At 39.4% G+C, this 17,632-nt stretch overlaps 1 protein-coding gene across 1 annotated transcript in view; it reads left to right on the forward strand.

The window, feature by feature from the left end:
- Positions 1–17,632, forward strand: part of VWA3B (von Willebrand factor A domain containing 3B) — a 231,064-nt gene that overhangs the window by 134,787 nt on the left and 78,645 nt on the right. The window contains exons 15-17 of the mRNA XM_040994133.1: positions 7,748–7,875; positions 10,531–10,688; positions 17,483–17,602. Coding sequence (XP_040850067.1) covers positions 7,748–7,875; positions 10,531–10,688; positions 17,483–17,602 — 406 coding nt within the window. The remainder of the gene's footprint in view (positions 1–7,747; positions 7,876–10,530; positions 10,689–17,482; positions 17,603–17,632) is intronic.

Below are 17,632 nucleotides of genomic sequence, written 5' to 3' on the forward strand. Positions count from 1 at the left end.
TGGATTAAAACTATAAATTCATTGACTCAAGACATTTATGAATCCCAGGCTGACTCATTATTCCCCACCAGGCAAAGGCAGATATTGCTGCTGTTCCTATGCCAGGGTTGACTCAGAGAGACTGGTTGAGAAGGTGATCTTACTTCCTCTCTGAGGTGGAAGTAGGCAGTATGCCAATTTGCCCACCAGGGGGTGTCCATGGATACTCTTACCTGCCAACACTGAGCCTTCACAAGGCAAGGCAAGGCAAGGCCGGTCTAATTACTACTATGATTTACCAGAGTCCTCATGTTGGCAGAACTCGGCAAGGAGCTGAGTTGACACAAACATCCAGACATCAATGGAAATGAAAAAGGAAGCGTGATTTGAGGGTAGACAGCACCCCACCTGCGTCCTTTCCCTGGTGTGAATGAGGCTTGATGAGAAGCTGAAATTCCACATCCATTCAATAGCATGAGAGTAAGTGACTAAATGTGAACCTGCCCTAACATCTGCTATGGTCCTCCTCGCAGGGACAGCGGGGCCCTGGGGATTGCTGAGCTTCCACCCTCATCCGGCACAATGAGAGGAAGGAGGTAGTGCTAAGTGTGGTTTCTCAGTAGGCTGTTAAATCCCTACCCACAGGAGCTCCACCCATGAACAAACTGGAAATAACTCTTCCTAAAAAGAGAGCTAAACTCTCCTGACCCTGGCTGCACTGATAACCACCTTGATGAAAAAAGCTGTAAAAACTTACCAGATACATAGGCGTGCCAGAGTGAAAGGGAAGATTAGCTATGATGTTTAGGTGTGAAAGTTTAGCTCTTAGACATACAAAATGCACTAGAAAATCTGTCTACCTTGGGTGATGTGTGGGTAGGCAGAGGGACACAGCTGCAGGTGACTCAGGCGTCAGACTTTGCTCCCTTCAGAGACACACCAGGATGAGTGGGAAGAACAGGCAGGAGGGACTCAGCTAGAGCACACGGCCCATTCCAGGGAACTCTGTTTCTGTAGGCCACTCACTTGGGTACACCTGGGAGATAGCAATGCACTCACCATAGACTTCTGCTAGCCTTACTGGAGGAAACCCTCTCTGCTCCTGCAGTCACCAAGCACCAGCAAGAACCAGGCTGGAGTCAAGTGGCCAATCCCAAAAAGGCTCTGTAAATTAAACTCTCACTGAAGCAAACCCCTGCAAAAATAGGACAAGTCTCATATACTAAATTTAAACAGGGCAACTGCTAACTAAAATAAGAGATTTTAAATAGGATCAAGAGTCTTCTAAACTAATAGACAAAATGCCCAGGATAGTTTCTTAAAGCATTACCCATCATACTAAGAAATAAGAAAATCACAACTTGAACAATAAAAGCCTAATGATGCCAACATTGAGATGAATTAGATATTGGAACTACCTGACAAGGACTTTATAGAAGTTGTCATATAAATACTTCAACAGCCAATTATAGATTTTCTTGAAACGAGTGGACAAAGAGAGAAATCTTAGCAAATAAGTAGGAATTGCAAAAAGTTTCCAAGTGGAAATCTTTGTAATAAAAATAAATAAATAAATCTTTAAAAAATATACACAATCACACACATTTATAAAGCTCATCAATTCCAAGCAGGATAAATCCTAAGAAGTCCCTGGTAAGATAGTTAAACATTTGAAAATTAGAGATAAATAAAACAAATCTTGGAAGCATCCAGAAAGAAATGGCAGCACTTCACCAGCAAATTTGACAGTAGGTCTCTTATCCAAAGCCAAGATGGCAAGTAGAGGGGGCGGAAAGCACAGCATTTTTCCAAGTTGGAAAGAAAATAACTATCAACTGTAAATTTTATATCTCATAAAACTATCCTTCTTGAATGAAGAGGAAATAAAAATATCCACAGATAAATTAAAAATAAATCATTACTGGAAGATTTGCTCTGATAGCTTGGCTGCAGGGAATTTTTCAAACAAAAGTAATAATAAAAGATGGAATAATCTTGGTGTGTCAGGAGGAGGATAAGAACAAAATATTGGTAAATGTAATAGACCTATTTCCTCATGAAATGTATATGTAATATTTGATGTTTGAAACATTTTTTTAACACATCTGATATTCAAGACAATGCTATTTAATACTGAGAAGTTAAAGGGGTCTGAATTGAAGTAAGCTTTTCACATTTCCCTCAGGGTCATAAAATGTTGAACTAGTAGACAGTTATAAATCATATACATATGCTGTCATGCACAAGAAAACTATTACAAAAACTCTACAAAGGGCTAAACACAAAAACACTATAAATAACTCAAAATAGAATTTTTTTTAAAGTTCAGCTAACCTGAAAAAAAGAAGAAAAAAAAACAAGGAAAGAAAAACAGAGGAATGAACCAGAGAAAAAACAATTCATAACAGAAGTGCGTGCTAACATATTGATAATTTCTTTAAATGATCTAATTATATTAGTCAAGACATTTGCAGAGTACATAAAAGAATTATCACTAAACCATATGCTGCTTACAAGAAACTCACTTCAACCGTGACATATATAGATGCAACTAAAATGATCTGTGAATATGTATTATGCAAATATAAATGAAATGCTGGAATGACAAATATAGTATTTAATAAAACAGACTTTGGGACAAAGAAAGTTAACCTAATAATGAAGTTAGTACACCAGTGCTCTAAATGTGTGTACAGGTATGAATCCAAAACTGATAGAATAAAAACAGAAGTCGACAAAAACATTATAGTTGGAAACCTCAATATCTACCTCTTAACAAGTGAAAGAACTTCCAGACATGAAATAACCAAGGATGAAGAATATATGAACAGCAGAGTCAGTCAGTTGGATTTAATTGACAAAGGTTTAACCACTCTGTCACAAAAGTGCTAACTAAATATTTATCAAGTTTGGCCATAAACTGCAACATCATATAAACCTCAGCTAATATGATATAATTGAAATCATAAAGAATTCATTTTCTGACCATAGTGGAATCAAACTAAAAATTAATAATACAAGCACAGCAGCAACATATGGAAACAGACAGAATTTAAGCAGCACGGTCCTGAATAACCTATGGTGTCAAAGAGGAAGTCTGAAAGGAAATTTTAAAAAGTGCTTAAAAGCAAAAACACAACAATCAAGCCATATAAAATGCAGCTAAAATGGTACTTTGAGTAAAATTGATAGTACCAAATGTTCATGTGGGAAATGAAGGACATTTTGAATGAAAAATCAAAGTTCCTACCCTTAGATCAAGAACAGCAAATTAAACCCAAAGAATATAGAAGGAAAAAAACCAATAAATATATATGCAGAAATCAATGAAATTGACAGTAGGAATACAAAAAAAGAGAAAAATCTCTCTCTTTGGGAGAAAAAAAAAACTTTAAGAATGAATAAAACCTCTTTGAAGATTGAATCCCAAAAAGAGCAGCAACAATCACTCACAGCAGGACTTCAATAGGAGACGAGACTGACCTCACCACAGATCTTGCAGCCATTAAAACAATAAAATACAACAACTTTGCCTTCATACATTTATTTAACCAAATAGAGAAAAGTAGCACCACTTACTCAGAAAGTGTAATTGAAAAAATATGTCAAGGTAAAACAGACATTGTGAAAGCATTAGCATCAAGAAAAAAAATTGAACTCATAAAACTTCTAAGAAGGAAGAATCAGCATGGTTTGTGATCTAGCATGTACGATGCTTGGAAATAACCACTCTGTCCTATTAACAGGTACAAAGCAGAACTTACACTGAAAAAAAATCAACAGTTTTTTGTACAGTCACAAGAGAACTAAGGTTAACAGGGCAAACCACTTCCCCCACTCTCCACCCCCAACTGGAAAGGCCTATAGGTGACTACAGAGAAGAAACCAATGTGCAAACCCACAAACTGAACCATGCTGGCCGGGGGATGTCCATATAAAGCCCTACCAAGTCAACTGCATTTGGCAGTTGGCCCTACCAAGTCATTTGGCCTGGCCCTACCAAGGCAACTTCATGAATTCAAAATTCAATAAATCTATAGCAGGCTAATTTTGTTTTATTATTTTTTAGAAGAAGATTTATTTATTTTTATTGGAAAGTAGATATACAGAGAGGAGGAGAGACAGAGAGGAAGATCTTCCGTCCAATGATTCATTCCCCAAGCGGCCTCAACAGCTGGAGTTGAGCCAATCTGAAGCCAGGAGCAAGGAGCTTATTCCCATGTGATGTGCAGGGTCTCCCACGCGGGTGCAGAGTCTCCCATGTGGGTGCACGGTCCCAAAACCTTGGGCCATCCTCGACTGCTTTCCCAGGCCACAAGCAGGGAGCTGAATGGGAAGTGGGACCTCCAGGATTAGAACCAGCGCCCATATGGGATCCTGGTGCATGCAAGGTGAGGACTTTAGCCGCTAGGCTACCGTGCCAAGCCCCTAATTTTATTTTTAGTTGATAATTTTGCATGGCTTGCAAATAACATAAGAAATATCTACATGGCCCTTGGCAGAAAAAAAGTGCCCCACAAGAACAGCAGTCACAAGGTGATGAAATCAGAATTACACTTGACGAATTGCTTGGAGGTTCACTATGAATGAATCTGAGAGAGAAAAATTATAGGAGGGCCCTGAGAGCTACAGGGTAGAGGGGAGGGAACCGCCTTGAAACACAGCACAGCCTTTTGTTCTTAGCAAGTCCTACCCTCGGGAGGAACTACTTGAGTAGAATTGACCTGATTTAGGACGAGGGAGATACTTGATTATAAGCACCTTCACCCTTTCATGTGGTAGAAAGAAATATGCAGCCCGGGCTTAATATAGTCACCCAGTTTCACCTTCTGCACATTAGAGGAAATAGAGTTAAGAGAACCCCTACAGAATGGGAGAAAATGTTTTTAAACTATTAATCTGATAAGACAGTAATATTCAGAGTCTATAAGGAATACACAGCTAAAAGAATAAGTAATATCATTTATAAAAGAGGAAGCGGGACCTTGTATAGTAGCCTAGTGGCTAAAGTCCTCAACTTGCATGGGCCATGATCTCAAATGGCACTGGTTCTAATCCCAGCTCCCTTCCAGCTCCCTGCCTGCGTCCTGGGAAAGCAGTCGAGGATGGCCCAAAGCCTTGAGACCCTGCACTCACGTGGGAGACCCGGAAGAAGCTTCTTGCTTCAGATTGGCTCAGCTCTGGTCTTTGTGGCCACTTGGGGAGTGAAGCAGCTGATGGAAGATCTTTCTCTGTCTCTTCTCTCTGTAAACCTGACTTTCTAATAAAAAATAAATCTTTAAAAATTTTTTCAAAAAAGAGGAAGTGATCTGAATACACATTTCTAGAAAGAAAGGAAAAAGGACCTACAGCTATATGAAAAAAAATGTTCAATAGCAGTAATCACTGGGGGAATGTCTGTTAAAACCATGAAATATCATCTCACTTCAAATAGGTAGCTAATATGAAAAAAAATAACATTAAGAAGAATGTACAAAAAGGCAACTCAGATACTGTTTGGTGGGAATGTATGTATACTGTTGCTGGTTATGTATGCTTTAGACAAAGGAAATCAATATATCAGAGAGATAACTACACTCCCAGTTGCCCAGATTTGCCAAAATTTGAATTAAGTGTCCATCCATAGATGAGACACACAATACAATGTTACTCAGCCATACAAAAAGATGAGATTCTGTCATTGGTGGCATCATAGGTGAACCTGTGAAATAAGCCTGACCCAGAAAGACAGAAAACTGAATGTTCTCATTTGTATGTTCAAGTTCTGGTCTAGCCATTGTAGAGTAGGACTGTGCTTCTCAAAGACTGGGAAGGGTAAGGGAGAGGGGAAGTTCATGAGAGATTTGTTCTTGGGTTAAAAAAAAAATTAGAGATTGAGGAGAAATAAGTTCTAGAGTTCTGCCATAGTAGGGCAGGATAATTGCCATCAACAGTATGTTACTGCGCATTTCAGAATAGCTAGAAGACCTTGGGTGTTCATAATACAAAGAAACCGCACATTTCGAATGATGCTAATGCTTGCCTCCCTTATCTAATCATCACATTATAGATAAGTATCTTGGACATGAACTTCAGAGAAAAAAAAAGCCTATGTTCGTATAAAACCTGAATATCCTACATCTATTGAAAAAATTAAATTTTTAGGTAAAATTCTTTCCACAAAGGATACTCCAGTCTGATTTAACTTCATTGTTGATTTGTACCAAACGTTTAAGGGGAAACAATTTCAACAATCTTCCAGAAATTTGAAAAGAGGAATCTCTTCTCATCTCCTACATGGCTAATATTAAATTTACCTATTATAAGAAAACAAATTTGTGGGCTAACATTCCACCTTCATATAGATTCAAACATTCTCAACAAAATTTTGCAAATCAAAGAATGATAAAAAAAAAAGTGTGATATGTCATGACTAGATCAGGTTTCTCAAAGAACTCTGTTTCCAACTAACATTTGAAAATCAACATGTAATTCACTTTTATTACATGTTTTATTAATGTACTTTAAAAAGATTTGAGGTCAAATAAACTTACACAAAAATGCTTTTGAGTAAATTTAGCACACTTTTTTTTTAAAAGATTTTTTTTATTGGAAAGTCAAATATACATAGAGGAGGAGAGATGGAGAGGAAGATCTTCTGTCTGCTGATTCACTCCCCGAGTGGCCGCAACAGCTGGAGCTGCGCCTATCTGAAGCCAGGAGCTAGGAGCCAGGAGCCTCTTCCAAGTCTTCCATGTGGGTCAGGATTGCAAGGCTTTGGACCATCCTCGACTGCTTCCCCGGGCCACAAGCAGAGAGCTGGATGGGAAGCAGGGCGTCTGGGATTAGAACTGGCGCCGATGTGGGATCCTGATGCATGCAAGGCGAGGACTTTAGCCCCAGTGAGAATGGCATACATACAGAAAATTAACACTTGCTGTTGAGAATGTGGGGGAAAGGTAACTTAATCCACTGCTGGTGGGACTGTAGACTGGTGTAGCCACTGTGGAAGTTGGTATGGAGAATGCTCAGGCAACTGAAAACTCACCTACCATATAACGCAGCAATGCCACTCATGGAATATATCCAAAAGAACTGTACATACATATGAAAAAAGCAACCTGCATTCCTGTATTCATTGTAGCACAATGAACCATTGCAAAATCATGAACAATCAAAATACCCATTGAAGGAGGACTGGATAAAGAAACTGTGGTGCATCTACCTGATGGAATACTACTCAGCTATTAAAAAGAACGAAATTCCACTGTTTGCAGCCAAGTGGTCCCAACAGGAGACCATTATGCTCAGTGAAATGAGCCAACCCCAAAGGGACAAATACATGTTTGGCTCTGACATGACAACCTCCATCCAAAATACAAAACACAAAGATTTAAAGGTAAATAAGTATACACTTGTAATCTCACAAAGGATGTAATGGAGACCAGAGTAGCAGGATCAAAGAAGATTGACAGGAACTTTATGGGAAAATAGATACTCATGCAAATGGGGTACAAGGGAAATGTGGGGGCGGTGATGGTTATGTTCATTGTCTTGACTGTAATGATTCCATTGCATGAATGTCAGAACTTTACAGTGATGTACTTTACGCACCTGTTTGGTTTCTTGTATGTGAATTCTGTGTCAATGAAGCTGGCCAAAATGAGGTACATTTAAGAGTTACATGAACCTGTTTAGATTGTTTTCTTGAGACAGTTGACTTTCTCAGCATTTTAAACTTTGAACTCTCACACAATCTCATAAAATATTCACTTCTCATTTTGGGCAGAATGAAGATGTGACTCTTTTAGTTCAGGAAATGGAGCAGGGATACAGCGACCTGGAGAAAGTGCAAACCCTTTATTCTGAGTCTCTGATCTTGGACTGGTGGTACAACGGGGAAAAGGAAGGAAACAAGTGAGTTTGCCAGACGACGCGTAATGCCACCCTGCCCCCTTGCTGGGAGTCCTCTCTGAAGTTCCTTTCTGAAGCACTTTGTCAAGTTTCCTTTAGTGAAAAGAATCACAGAATGTACTTAAATATCTAACTTTATAAATTTATTATAATATAAATTTAAATAACAATTTATAAATAAATCAATTGATAAATAGTAATTTTAAAATTAATTGATTTCTAAACAATTGACATATTTCATAAACTAATGTTAATTTATATATGTATATAATTTATTTTTAAACAATAAATTAGTAATTTAGTAACAGTGGGCTTCGGCCCAGGGTGGTAGCCCAGCAGCTAAAGTCTTTGCCTTACAAGTGCCGGGTCCCACATAGGCACCGATTCATATCCTTGTGGCCCCACTTCCCATTTAGCTCCCTGCTTGTGGCCTGGGAAAGCAGTCAAGGACAGCCCAAGGCCTTGGGTCTCTACCTGTGTGGGAGACCCGGAGGAGGCTCCTGGCTCTTTTCTTTGGATTGGCTCAACTCTGTCCGTTGTGGTCACTTGGGGAGTGAATCAGCAGACAGAAGATCTTCCTCTCTGTCTCTCCTCCTTTCTTGTATATCTGACTTTCCAATAATAAAATAAAATAAATCTTTAAAAAAAGCAGTGGGCTTTAAGGGGTCACATAGTACTTTTCTCTTCTCCATTTGGTGTGGAGTAACTGGCCCTGGAACAAGTGAAGGAAATCCCACCCATGTTATGACTTCACTTTTTGTGGCCGTGGCCAGTGCCTAAACTTCTCCGCACACTTCTTCATTACTGTAGGTCCCAGTGACCTCATCTTTAAAATGGTGACTGTGATAGGAGGGTTTGGGCTGAATGATTTCTCAAGTCTTTCGCCACTCCATACTTGTGTTCAAATATAATACATTTCTCATCGATAGATTTTAAAGTCAAAATGAAAACATCTCCAATCATACCAGAAACGTATCAGATTTTATTGAAATGACTGAATGTTGTCTAGATAGTCAGGTGTCACAACCTAATCAGGCAGAAAAGATTTTTCTAGAGAATGGCAGCAAAATAGAAACTGAAAATGCATGTATTAATCAGAATTTCTGTTCATCAAAATTCACTGTCTTGCTATGCATTTATTGAGAACTAATTGGTGCTGGGGCCAAGGCATGACTGTAGAATTAATAAGAAGAAATCAGTGATAAATGGGCGTGCTTGTGATGCTGTTGAAGAAAGTCCTCCATGCAGGTATTGGACTTACTTATGATGTCATGCAAGTGTATTGTATTTTAAGAGTTTGGGAAAGCACAGACACAAAGCACTTTGGAAAGTTGGTGAGGAAAAGAATTAAACGATAGGGATATTTCGGTTCAAAAATCTTGAAACCCTCGCATGTATTTCTCATAATACATATTTTCTGTAAACTTTTTGAATATGCCTCTTGCATCTTCTAAACTCAGAAAATGTAGGGGGAAAAAATGGCCAAAGAAAATTAGTATCACTTAAGTGTAAATTAGTCTCCTATCTAGCAGCCAAAACATTATTTTTTACCTTTATTTAGTCAAACTTAAAAAAAAAATCTCAGGACAAAAAGACCTGTTATTTGAAAGCTAGATTTGTCGGTTGGCTGTGTGCTCCTTTAACTAGAGGATGTGAACTTTGTTTTTCTGCTTGTTTGCTTGTTTGGTCAGGGGTGATTTGTAAGGAAGCAGATTCTGGATTCAGAGAAGCATATTAATATGCCAGCCATTACATACACCAGATAACTTGGGGCAGATGGGCTGAACCTCAGGCTGCTCATCTGTAACACCAGAAGAGAGAGATCCATAGGGTTTCTGGGTGGATTAAGTGAGGGCAGGTCTTGCATGGAATGAATAAAGGCACAGTTCTTCCTTCTAGATATTATGCTTCTGTATACTTCCTGACAAGCAGTTACAGTCAATAGCCAACTGCTCTTTTTCAAGTTTTCTACTGCTGACAGAAATGTTAGAACCCCCAGATCTTTTTTTTTTTCTCAAAGAGCTAGTGCATACAAATCACATACCGAACCAGGGGTGCACAAATGAACGCGAGCCTTATCCTTCTGCCTTGCATGCAGCATGGATACAGTCACACAAAAGTTTGTTTACAGAAGAGGGATCGCAGAGTTATTCATTGTGGGGGATTAGGAGGACGGGTGAGGAGTGCGGAGGGAGGACACTGTGGAAAGAGATTGTCCTGGAAACTTTGTGTGGCTGCCATCGGCAGAGAAGCTCATAGAGAAAAATGCCTGGGAAACTACTCAAGCTTTTCTGGATCCCTCGTGGCCCCAGATCTTCTCCAGAATAAAAAGCTTAGGTCATCCTCACACAGGCCATTGTAAAGATGCACAGGTGAAGTGAACTGCAGTTTAAGATGGGGTCGTAAGGGAGTTGAGAGGACTTAGTAACTTTGAGAGAAGGAACAGATCTGTAATGTGAACCGAATCGTCTGACTCGGGCTGAGCCCCTATCGACTCCACTGCATCGGGGCCGGCATTAACCCAAATGAGGGAAGGAAATCTTGAAATGTGTAGTGTGTAGTATGAATGTATTGATTTTACTATTGTCTCCATAACAGAATTTTTCTTCCCCCTGCCTCCTCTTTTTGTTTTTTTCTTATTTGAATTTTATCAAACAGGCACCAAAAGGAAATTTCGTCCATAATTTCAACCCAAGAAAAATGTGCAAAACCTCAATCTGATGTCAGAACAACACAAACCACTTCCTTAAATACATTGAAAGTACCGTGGGACCTCTCAAATCAGAAGATTCAGAAAAAGAAAGTTCTCCATGCAGGTATTGGTGAACAAAGTACTTGGACTCTTTAGTGGCCTTTCCTTTCATGCATGAAGATCAAAGAAAACTAAATTTTCTTAGGGTATTTTTTTTTCAGAGCCCTAAATCTGGTATTTTTAAATTGAAATTTCCATTAAGATAATTATATGTTATCATAATCATTATTTGTACCTACTCTTCGTACCATTTCTCCCACTGGTAACATCTACTATAACAGCGTAGTATAGGGGGCCAGTAAATGATGATTGATGCAATCCACGGGCCTCATTTAGATTGTTCCGTTGTGTATTTATGTCTGTAAGCCTGTGGCAGTCCCTGTTTCCACCAGCCTCGTCAAGATGCAGGGAACTGTATAACCATTGGGATCCTTCATGTCCTTGTGTAGCACACTCATCCACCTTACATATCCTTTCCTAATTCTTGACAACTACTAAGTTCTGTATTTCTAAAATATTGCCATTTATGGAGTTGGAATTAAATGTCCTATATTCTTTTTGGAATAGGCTGTTATTGACTGCAGCATAATTTACTTGAGATTTATCTAAAATTTTGCATATCTCAATATTCCTTTTACTGTTTAAGTAGCAACCCAAGACATGGATGCCACAGTTGGTTTAAATGCTTATCTATTGAAAGATTACTAAATCATTTCTAATTGTTGGCTATTGCAAATAAAGCAGGTATGCACATTTATGCACAAGTATTATATAAGCGTGCATTCTCAATTATTTAAGATAAATGTTCAAAAGTACAATTGCTGAATCATGTGATAATTGATGTTTAATCTTAAGAAAATCATCAATCTATTTTCTAAAGGAACTGTGCTAATTTACACAGTGAATGAATGACCCAGTACAATTACCAGTATGAGGTGCCACTGTTTTTTATTTTAACTCTTCTGATAGTGGTGTGATATCTCATGATGATTTTAATTTTAATTTCCCTAATGGCTAGTGATAGTGAACATTGTTTTGAAAAGGCTACACTTTTTCCTCTGAATTAGTGCTTCATCTTTGGCAAAACCAGTTGAGTATAGTGCACAGATTAAATCTAGCTTCTACATTTGCTAATACTGCTCTATGTGTGTTTGCTGCTGCAAATACCACGTTGTCTTGATTAACATAGGTACATGGTAATTTTTAATATCAGGTATAGGAATGCCTTCAATTTTCTTCTTCTTTTAAAAGTTATTGTTGGTAATCATAAGACTTGAAGTTTCTCTTTACGTGTTGAAATATGCATGTATATGTTTAGAAAGATCTTTTATTGAAAGAACTGGTACCTGTGATGTCAGTTCATTCAACTCATGACCATGATTTGTCCCTTCTTTTATTTTTGCTTTTCTAAGGTCTTAGAACAGTATTTCCACGGTTCCGCATCATATAAATTTTTAAAAATTAAATATATACCTAATAATATCATTTTTATGATATTAAATGGCGATCAAAAATGAGTTTTAGCATATTTTTCTGTGTGCTAATCAATAATATAGCAAGTTCCAGTTGTTTTTGTGTGTTGATCCTATAACTGGGACCTCACTAAAATTACTTAGGAGTTCTAGGAACTCTATTTTTGGTAGCTTCCTTGTTCCTTCATTGGCAATATGCTGTCTTTAAATATTGATAATTTCTGACTCTGTTTCTTGTATTGTTGCAACAGCTAAAACTTCCTGTACTGTGCTGGATCAAGGTGGTAGAAGAGAAAATGTTTGCCTTTTTCCCAATTCCAGGGAGAAAGAATTCAGTCACCATTAAATACGATGTTAAATATGGGGTTTTTTTGCACACATACTTTATTAAGCTGAGGAAGTTCCCCATATCCTAGATTTCTGATAATTTTATTGTGAATATTTGTCTTACTTTGTCAATTGATATGGTTTTTCTTCTTTAATCTGTCAGTACAGTAGATTACATTGATTGGTTTTGAATGCTTGAAGGACCCTTATAAACCTTAAACTATTTCTCACTTAGTGTTAGTGTGTTATACTTTGAGTAAATTGCCAAATTCAGTTTACTTATGTTTTGTAGAGGTTTTTTTAAAAAAAGATTTATTTATTTTTATTGGAAAGGCAGATCAGATTTATGGAGAGAAGGATAGATACAAAGATCTACCCATTGGTTCACTCCCCAAGTGGCTGCAATGGTTGGAGCTGAGCCAATTCAAAGCTAGGAACCAGAAGCTTCTTCTGAGTCTCTCATGCAGGTGCAGGGTCCCAAGGCCTTTGGCCATATTCTACTGCCTTTCCAGATCATAAACAGGAGCTAGATGGGAAGTGGAGCAGCTGGGACACAAGCCAGTGCCCGTATAGGATCCTGGCACTTGCAAGATGAGGATTTAGCCTTTGAACCTTCATGCTGGTTCCTGTAGAAGATTTTTGTATCAAAGTTTATGAATAGTATCAGTCAATATTTTCCTTTTTGAGGACTGTCTTTTATCTGGTTTTGATATCAAGCTAATACTGTCTTCACTAAATGAGTTAAGAAGGGACTGGAGTTTTGGTGTAGTGGGTTAACCTGTTGTCTGTGACACCAATCTTCCCTGTGGGCACTGCTTTGAGTCTTGACTGCTCCCCTTCCAATCCAGCTCCCCAGTACTGTGCCTGAGAAAGAAGTGAATGGAGGGCCAAAGAGCTCGGGTCCCTGCACCCAGGTGGGAGATCCAGATGAAGCTTCTGAATCCTGGCTTTGGTTCAGCCCTGGCCATTGTGGCCATTTGGGGAGTAAACGGGATGGAAGATCTCTCTCTCCCTCTCTCTTCCTCTCTTTGTATAACTCGGCCTTTCAAATACATATATACATAAATCTCTTTTAAAAATGAATTAAGAAGTTGCCCCCATATTCTATCCCTGGGGAAAAAAAAATGATGTGCTCCTTCTTTGGATGTTTGGTAAAATTGTCCTAGAACCATGGAGATTCCTTTTTCAAGAGTTTTTCATTATAAATTCAATTTGTGTTATTTTTATTTTTTGAAATTTATTTTTATTTATTTAAAAAGGCAGAGAGAGAGAGAATGCTTTTTAATCCACTGCCCCACACCTATATTCCAAATGTTTACAACAGCCAGGGCTAGACCAGACTGAAGCCAGGAGCCTAGAACTCATTCCAGATTGCCCTCATAGGCAGCAGGGACCCAAGTACTTAAACCACCACCTGCTGCCTCCCAGAATGCACACTAACATAAAGCAGAGCCAAGAGTCACAGCCAGGAATTCTGCTATGGAATGAGGGTGTCGTAACTGCTGTGCCAAAACACCTACTCTTATAATGTATTTATTAGTAATATCTCTTAGTAATATATTTATTTTTATTTGAAAGGTAAATTTTTTTACAGAAAGAGGAGAGGTAGATAGATAGATAAACAGATAGAGGTCCTCCGTCTGCTGATTCACTCTGCAAATGACCACATGGCCAGAGCTGAGCTGATCCAAAGCCAGGAGCCAGGAGTTTATTTCCAAATCTCCCACATGGGTGTAGGGGCCAAGACCTTGGACTATTTTCTGCTGCTTTCCCAGGTCATAAGCAGGGATCTGCATCAGAACTGGAGCAGCTGGGACTCAAACTGGTACCGATATGAGATGCTAGTGCCACAGGCAGAGGATTAGCCTGTTCTGCCACCATGCTGGCTCCAATTTTTAGAATGATTTTAAGGCTATTCATATCACCCATTTTATTTTTATTGAATTTTGGAAGCTTGTGGTTTTTAAGGAATCAGTCCATTATTTTCTAATGTGTCAAATGTATGAGGATAAATTTGTTCATTGTATTCTTTCATTATCTCTTCAGGAGCTGCAAGATCTGTAGTGATGTCCTTATTTATTTATTTGTTTATTGTCAGGATTAAGGCTTTGTATCTCCCATTTTTTGTGTTTCTGTTTTGCCTGAGGATTCTTTATTAGTTTTTCTATTTATCCATTTGTTTCAAGAAAGTTAATAAAGTGCTTAGAAATGTAATCCTTAAAGCATTTTTATGGACACCGCTCCTTTAAGGACTTTGTCAGTCCCACTTCTGACCCATCTTGATTGAATCACAAGATTCTGGGTTGTTTGATTTTCTCATTTAAGTGGTGGTTTTTTGTGGTTGTTCTTGCGATGATGGTGATCTTTTTAAGGTATCCTGGAAATTTTGTTTATTATGCTAAGGACTCAGAATTCTAGTTAGATATTTTATTTGGGGAAGTGGATATCTGGTTTAAATTTAGCTTGTAGGTCCTGGCCTTCTCTTGTGGTCTGTGGTTCCAAATGTAGTGTAATCTCACATGCTTTGTGCTGGTATTCTGGTGGTGCATGTCTTTTGATGTCTCTGGGGCTCCTACTGGTCGCTGCTGGTACTGCAGGCATCTCCCAGGACTAGGAAGGGAGACCTGTTTCGTGGAGGAAGGAGGAATGGGTTGTCTTTTGGGTGCTCACATGTTTTTGGGCAGGGGAAGGCTTCCTGGAATGGCTACTGGTGTGGCTCAGATCCTCTTGGCTGTCTGCTCGCTGCCGGTGTCTCTGTACGTGGCAACAATGTCTTAAGCCCACAGGGACCAAGTGCTTTTCCATACCAGGTCACTTGTATGGCTGCATTCTTTTTGTCAATCCTGCCTGCCCTCCCTAGTAACCTGGCTTTGTCTAGAGTCGCCACAGTTGTGTGCCATGTAGCAACATTTTAGTGGTCCTTTTAAGATGATGTTGTCTAGTTACATTTTATCCAGTCTGTATTAATCCATTCCATAATATTCACACATTGAAGAAAACACCTAACAATCCATTTCTTAGGACATATTCCCATTGATAAGTAGTATACAGAGGCCGACACTGAGACATATGGATGAAGATGCCACATGCGAAGGTAGGATCCCATATGGGGGCTGGTTTGTGTCCTAGCTGTTTCATTTGAAACTTAGTTCCCTGCTTAGTTCAATTCATTGCCTGCTAATGGCCTGGAAAAAGCAATGGAAGATTGCCCAAGTGGCTGTGCCCTGACAACATGTGAGACGTCAGGAAGAAGCTCTTGGTTCCTGGCTTCGGCCTCATCCAGCCCTAGCCGTTGCGGCCACTCAGAGATCTCTCTTTCTCTCCCCCCTCTATAACTCTGACTTTCAGACAAACAGGACGTAACTCCTTGCTACTTGTTCTAAACATCTTAATGGCTTTTTGTCACTTCTGCCATGTTCATTTAGATTTTGGATCTTTGACATTACCAGGCAATCATGTGTTTCAGTTTTGTTTTCACTTTTGGTGTGGAAGAGTGAAGAAATGTAGTGTGAGTCAGTATAGAGAGTTTGGGAAGCAGTTAAATGCTTGAATTCATTGCCAGATAAACATGTTTGATTCAGCATTTGCAGGTTTGGAGAATGGTGCCATTTTTATGCTTTAGAAAATAAATTTCATTTTCGTTTTGGCACACTTATGTATCTGGTTATTTTTGCCCCGTGATACGAGGGCAGGTGGCTTGGCAATGTAGTCAGCACACACACACATACACATACACACACACACACACACACACACACACACACACCCCTCTCCTGTGTGGACCGTGTAGTTCTTTTACTCACAAACATTGCTCCTAAGAGCTTAACTTTTGTTTTCCGAAATAACCAGGACAGAGCTCACCCTTTCTTGCTGCCCAGGAAAGCAATGAACACCTCATAACACACTGCCAACTCCAAGCACAAAGACGCTTCTGGTGCTGCTTTTCTGTGCAAAAAAAAAAAAAAAAAAAGGTTATTTGCAGATATGAATTACTGCTTACTGTGACTCCTGTTTCTTATAGGTGGGGGAGATGCAATTCAATCACGAAAGCTTTCCTGAGGCCTCTGACTTGTGTACTACAATCAGTTGGTGCCTCTTATACACAAGAAAGGAGTCAAGGTGTTTTAGCACAGGTTCATTACCTTCTAAAGCACACAAATTGAACATCAGTCTTTGTTAAGTGCCCACTTACTAGTTGAAGGGACCCAATAACAGTAAAAAAGCAGCTGTGGTGGACAGAATTTCTACAACAGTTTGCCACAGACACAGACATCCTTGCCCCAAACTCTCCAGCCTTTTAATCTGATCAGACATGACTTCCTCCACTGTGTTGTGTTGCCCTGAAGAAAGGCCGATCTAGGTGGGTCCAACATAATCACTTGGTCTGATAAAATCACAAGCTTTCTCCAGGTAATAGATAAAGAGAGTCAAAACAGTTTGAGTCATTAGGGCCCGGTGTCCTAGCCTAGAGGTTAGTCCTCGTCTTGCGCTCACCCAGATCTCATATGGCTGTTGGTTCGTGTCCTGGCAGCCCTGCTTCCCATCCAGCTCCCTGCTTGTGGCCTGGGAAAGCAGTTGAAAACAACCCAAAACTTTGGGACCCTGCACCCACATGGGAGACCTGGAAGAAGCTCCTGGTTCCTGGCTTCAGATTGGCTCAGCTCTGGCTGTTGCGGCAGCTGGGGGAGTGAATCAGCAGACAGAAGATCTTCCCTTCTGTCTCTTCTCCTCTCTGTATATCTGACTTTCCAATACAAACAAATAAATCTTTAAAAATGTTTTTGAGTCATTAGAGGTGTTCAACACTGACTTGCAGATAATAGTGCCATGTGATTAAAAAAATATGGGTGGCTTAGGGAACTGAGTTCTTCCAACAACCTGAATCAGCTCAGAAGTGGATTTCACTCCTAGAGGAACTCAGAGCTTAGACAAAGGGTTCAAGGCATTGTCGTGGTATTCAATTTGTGGCAGAACTATCCTCTGAGAATTGGGAAACAGTTGTAGCTGATGAAGTATTTCTCTCCAATTTTTTTACCCTTTGTCCTTGTGACACCCTCAGAATCAACCAAAACCAGCCTGCTCAGAAGCCAGATGTCCACCTTCAGGAGCTCAGCTGGCAGCAAAAGGAAGGACAGCCCCTCTCGCTCCAGCAGGTGCAACCCTGCTGCAAGTGACAAAGGCAAGCCAGAAGGTTGGTTTTGTTTGCTTG

This window comes from Ochotona curzoniae, unplaced genomic scaffold, assembly GCF_017591425.1.
Source record: "Ochotona curzoniae isolate NIBS_2020 unplaced genomic scaffold, NIBS_Ocur_1.0 contig_883, whole genome shotgun sequence".
NCBI lineage: Eukaryota > Metazoa > Chordata > Mammalia > Lagomorpha > Ochotonidae > Ochotona > Ochotona curzoniae.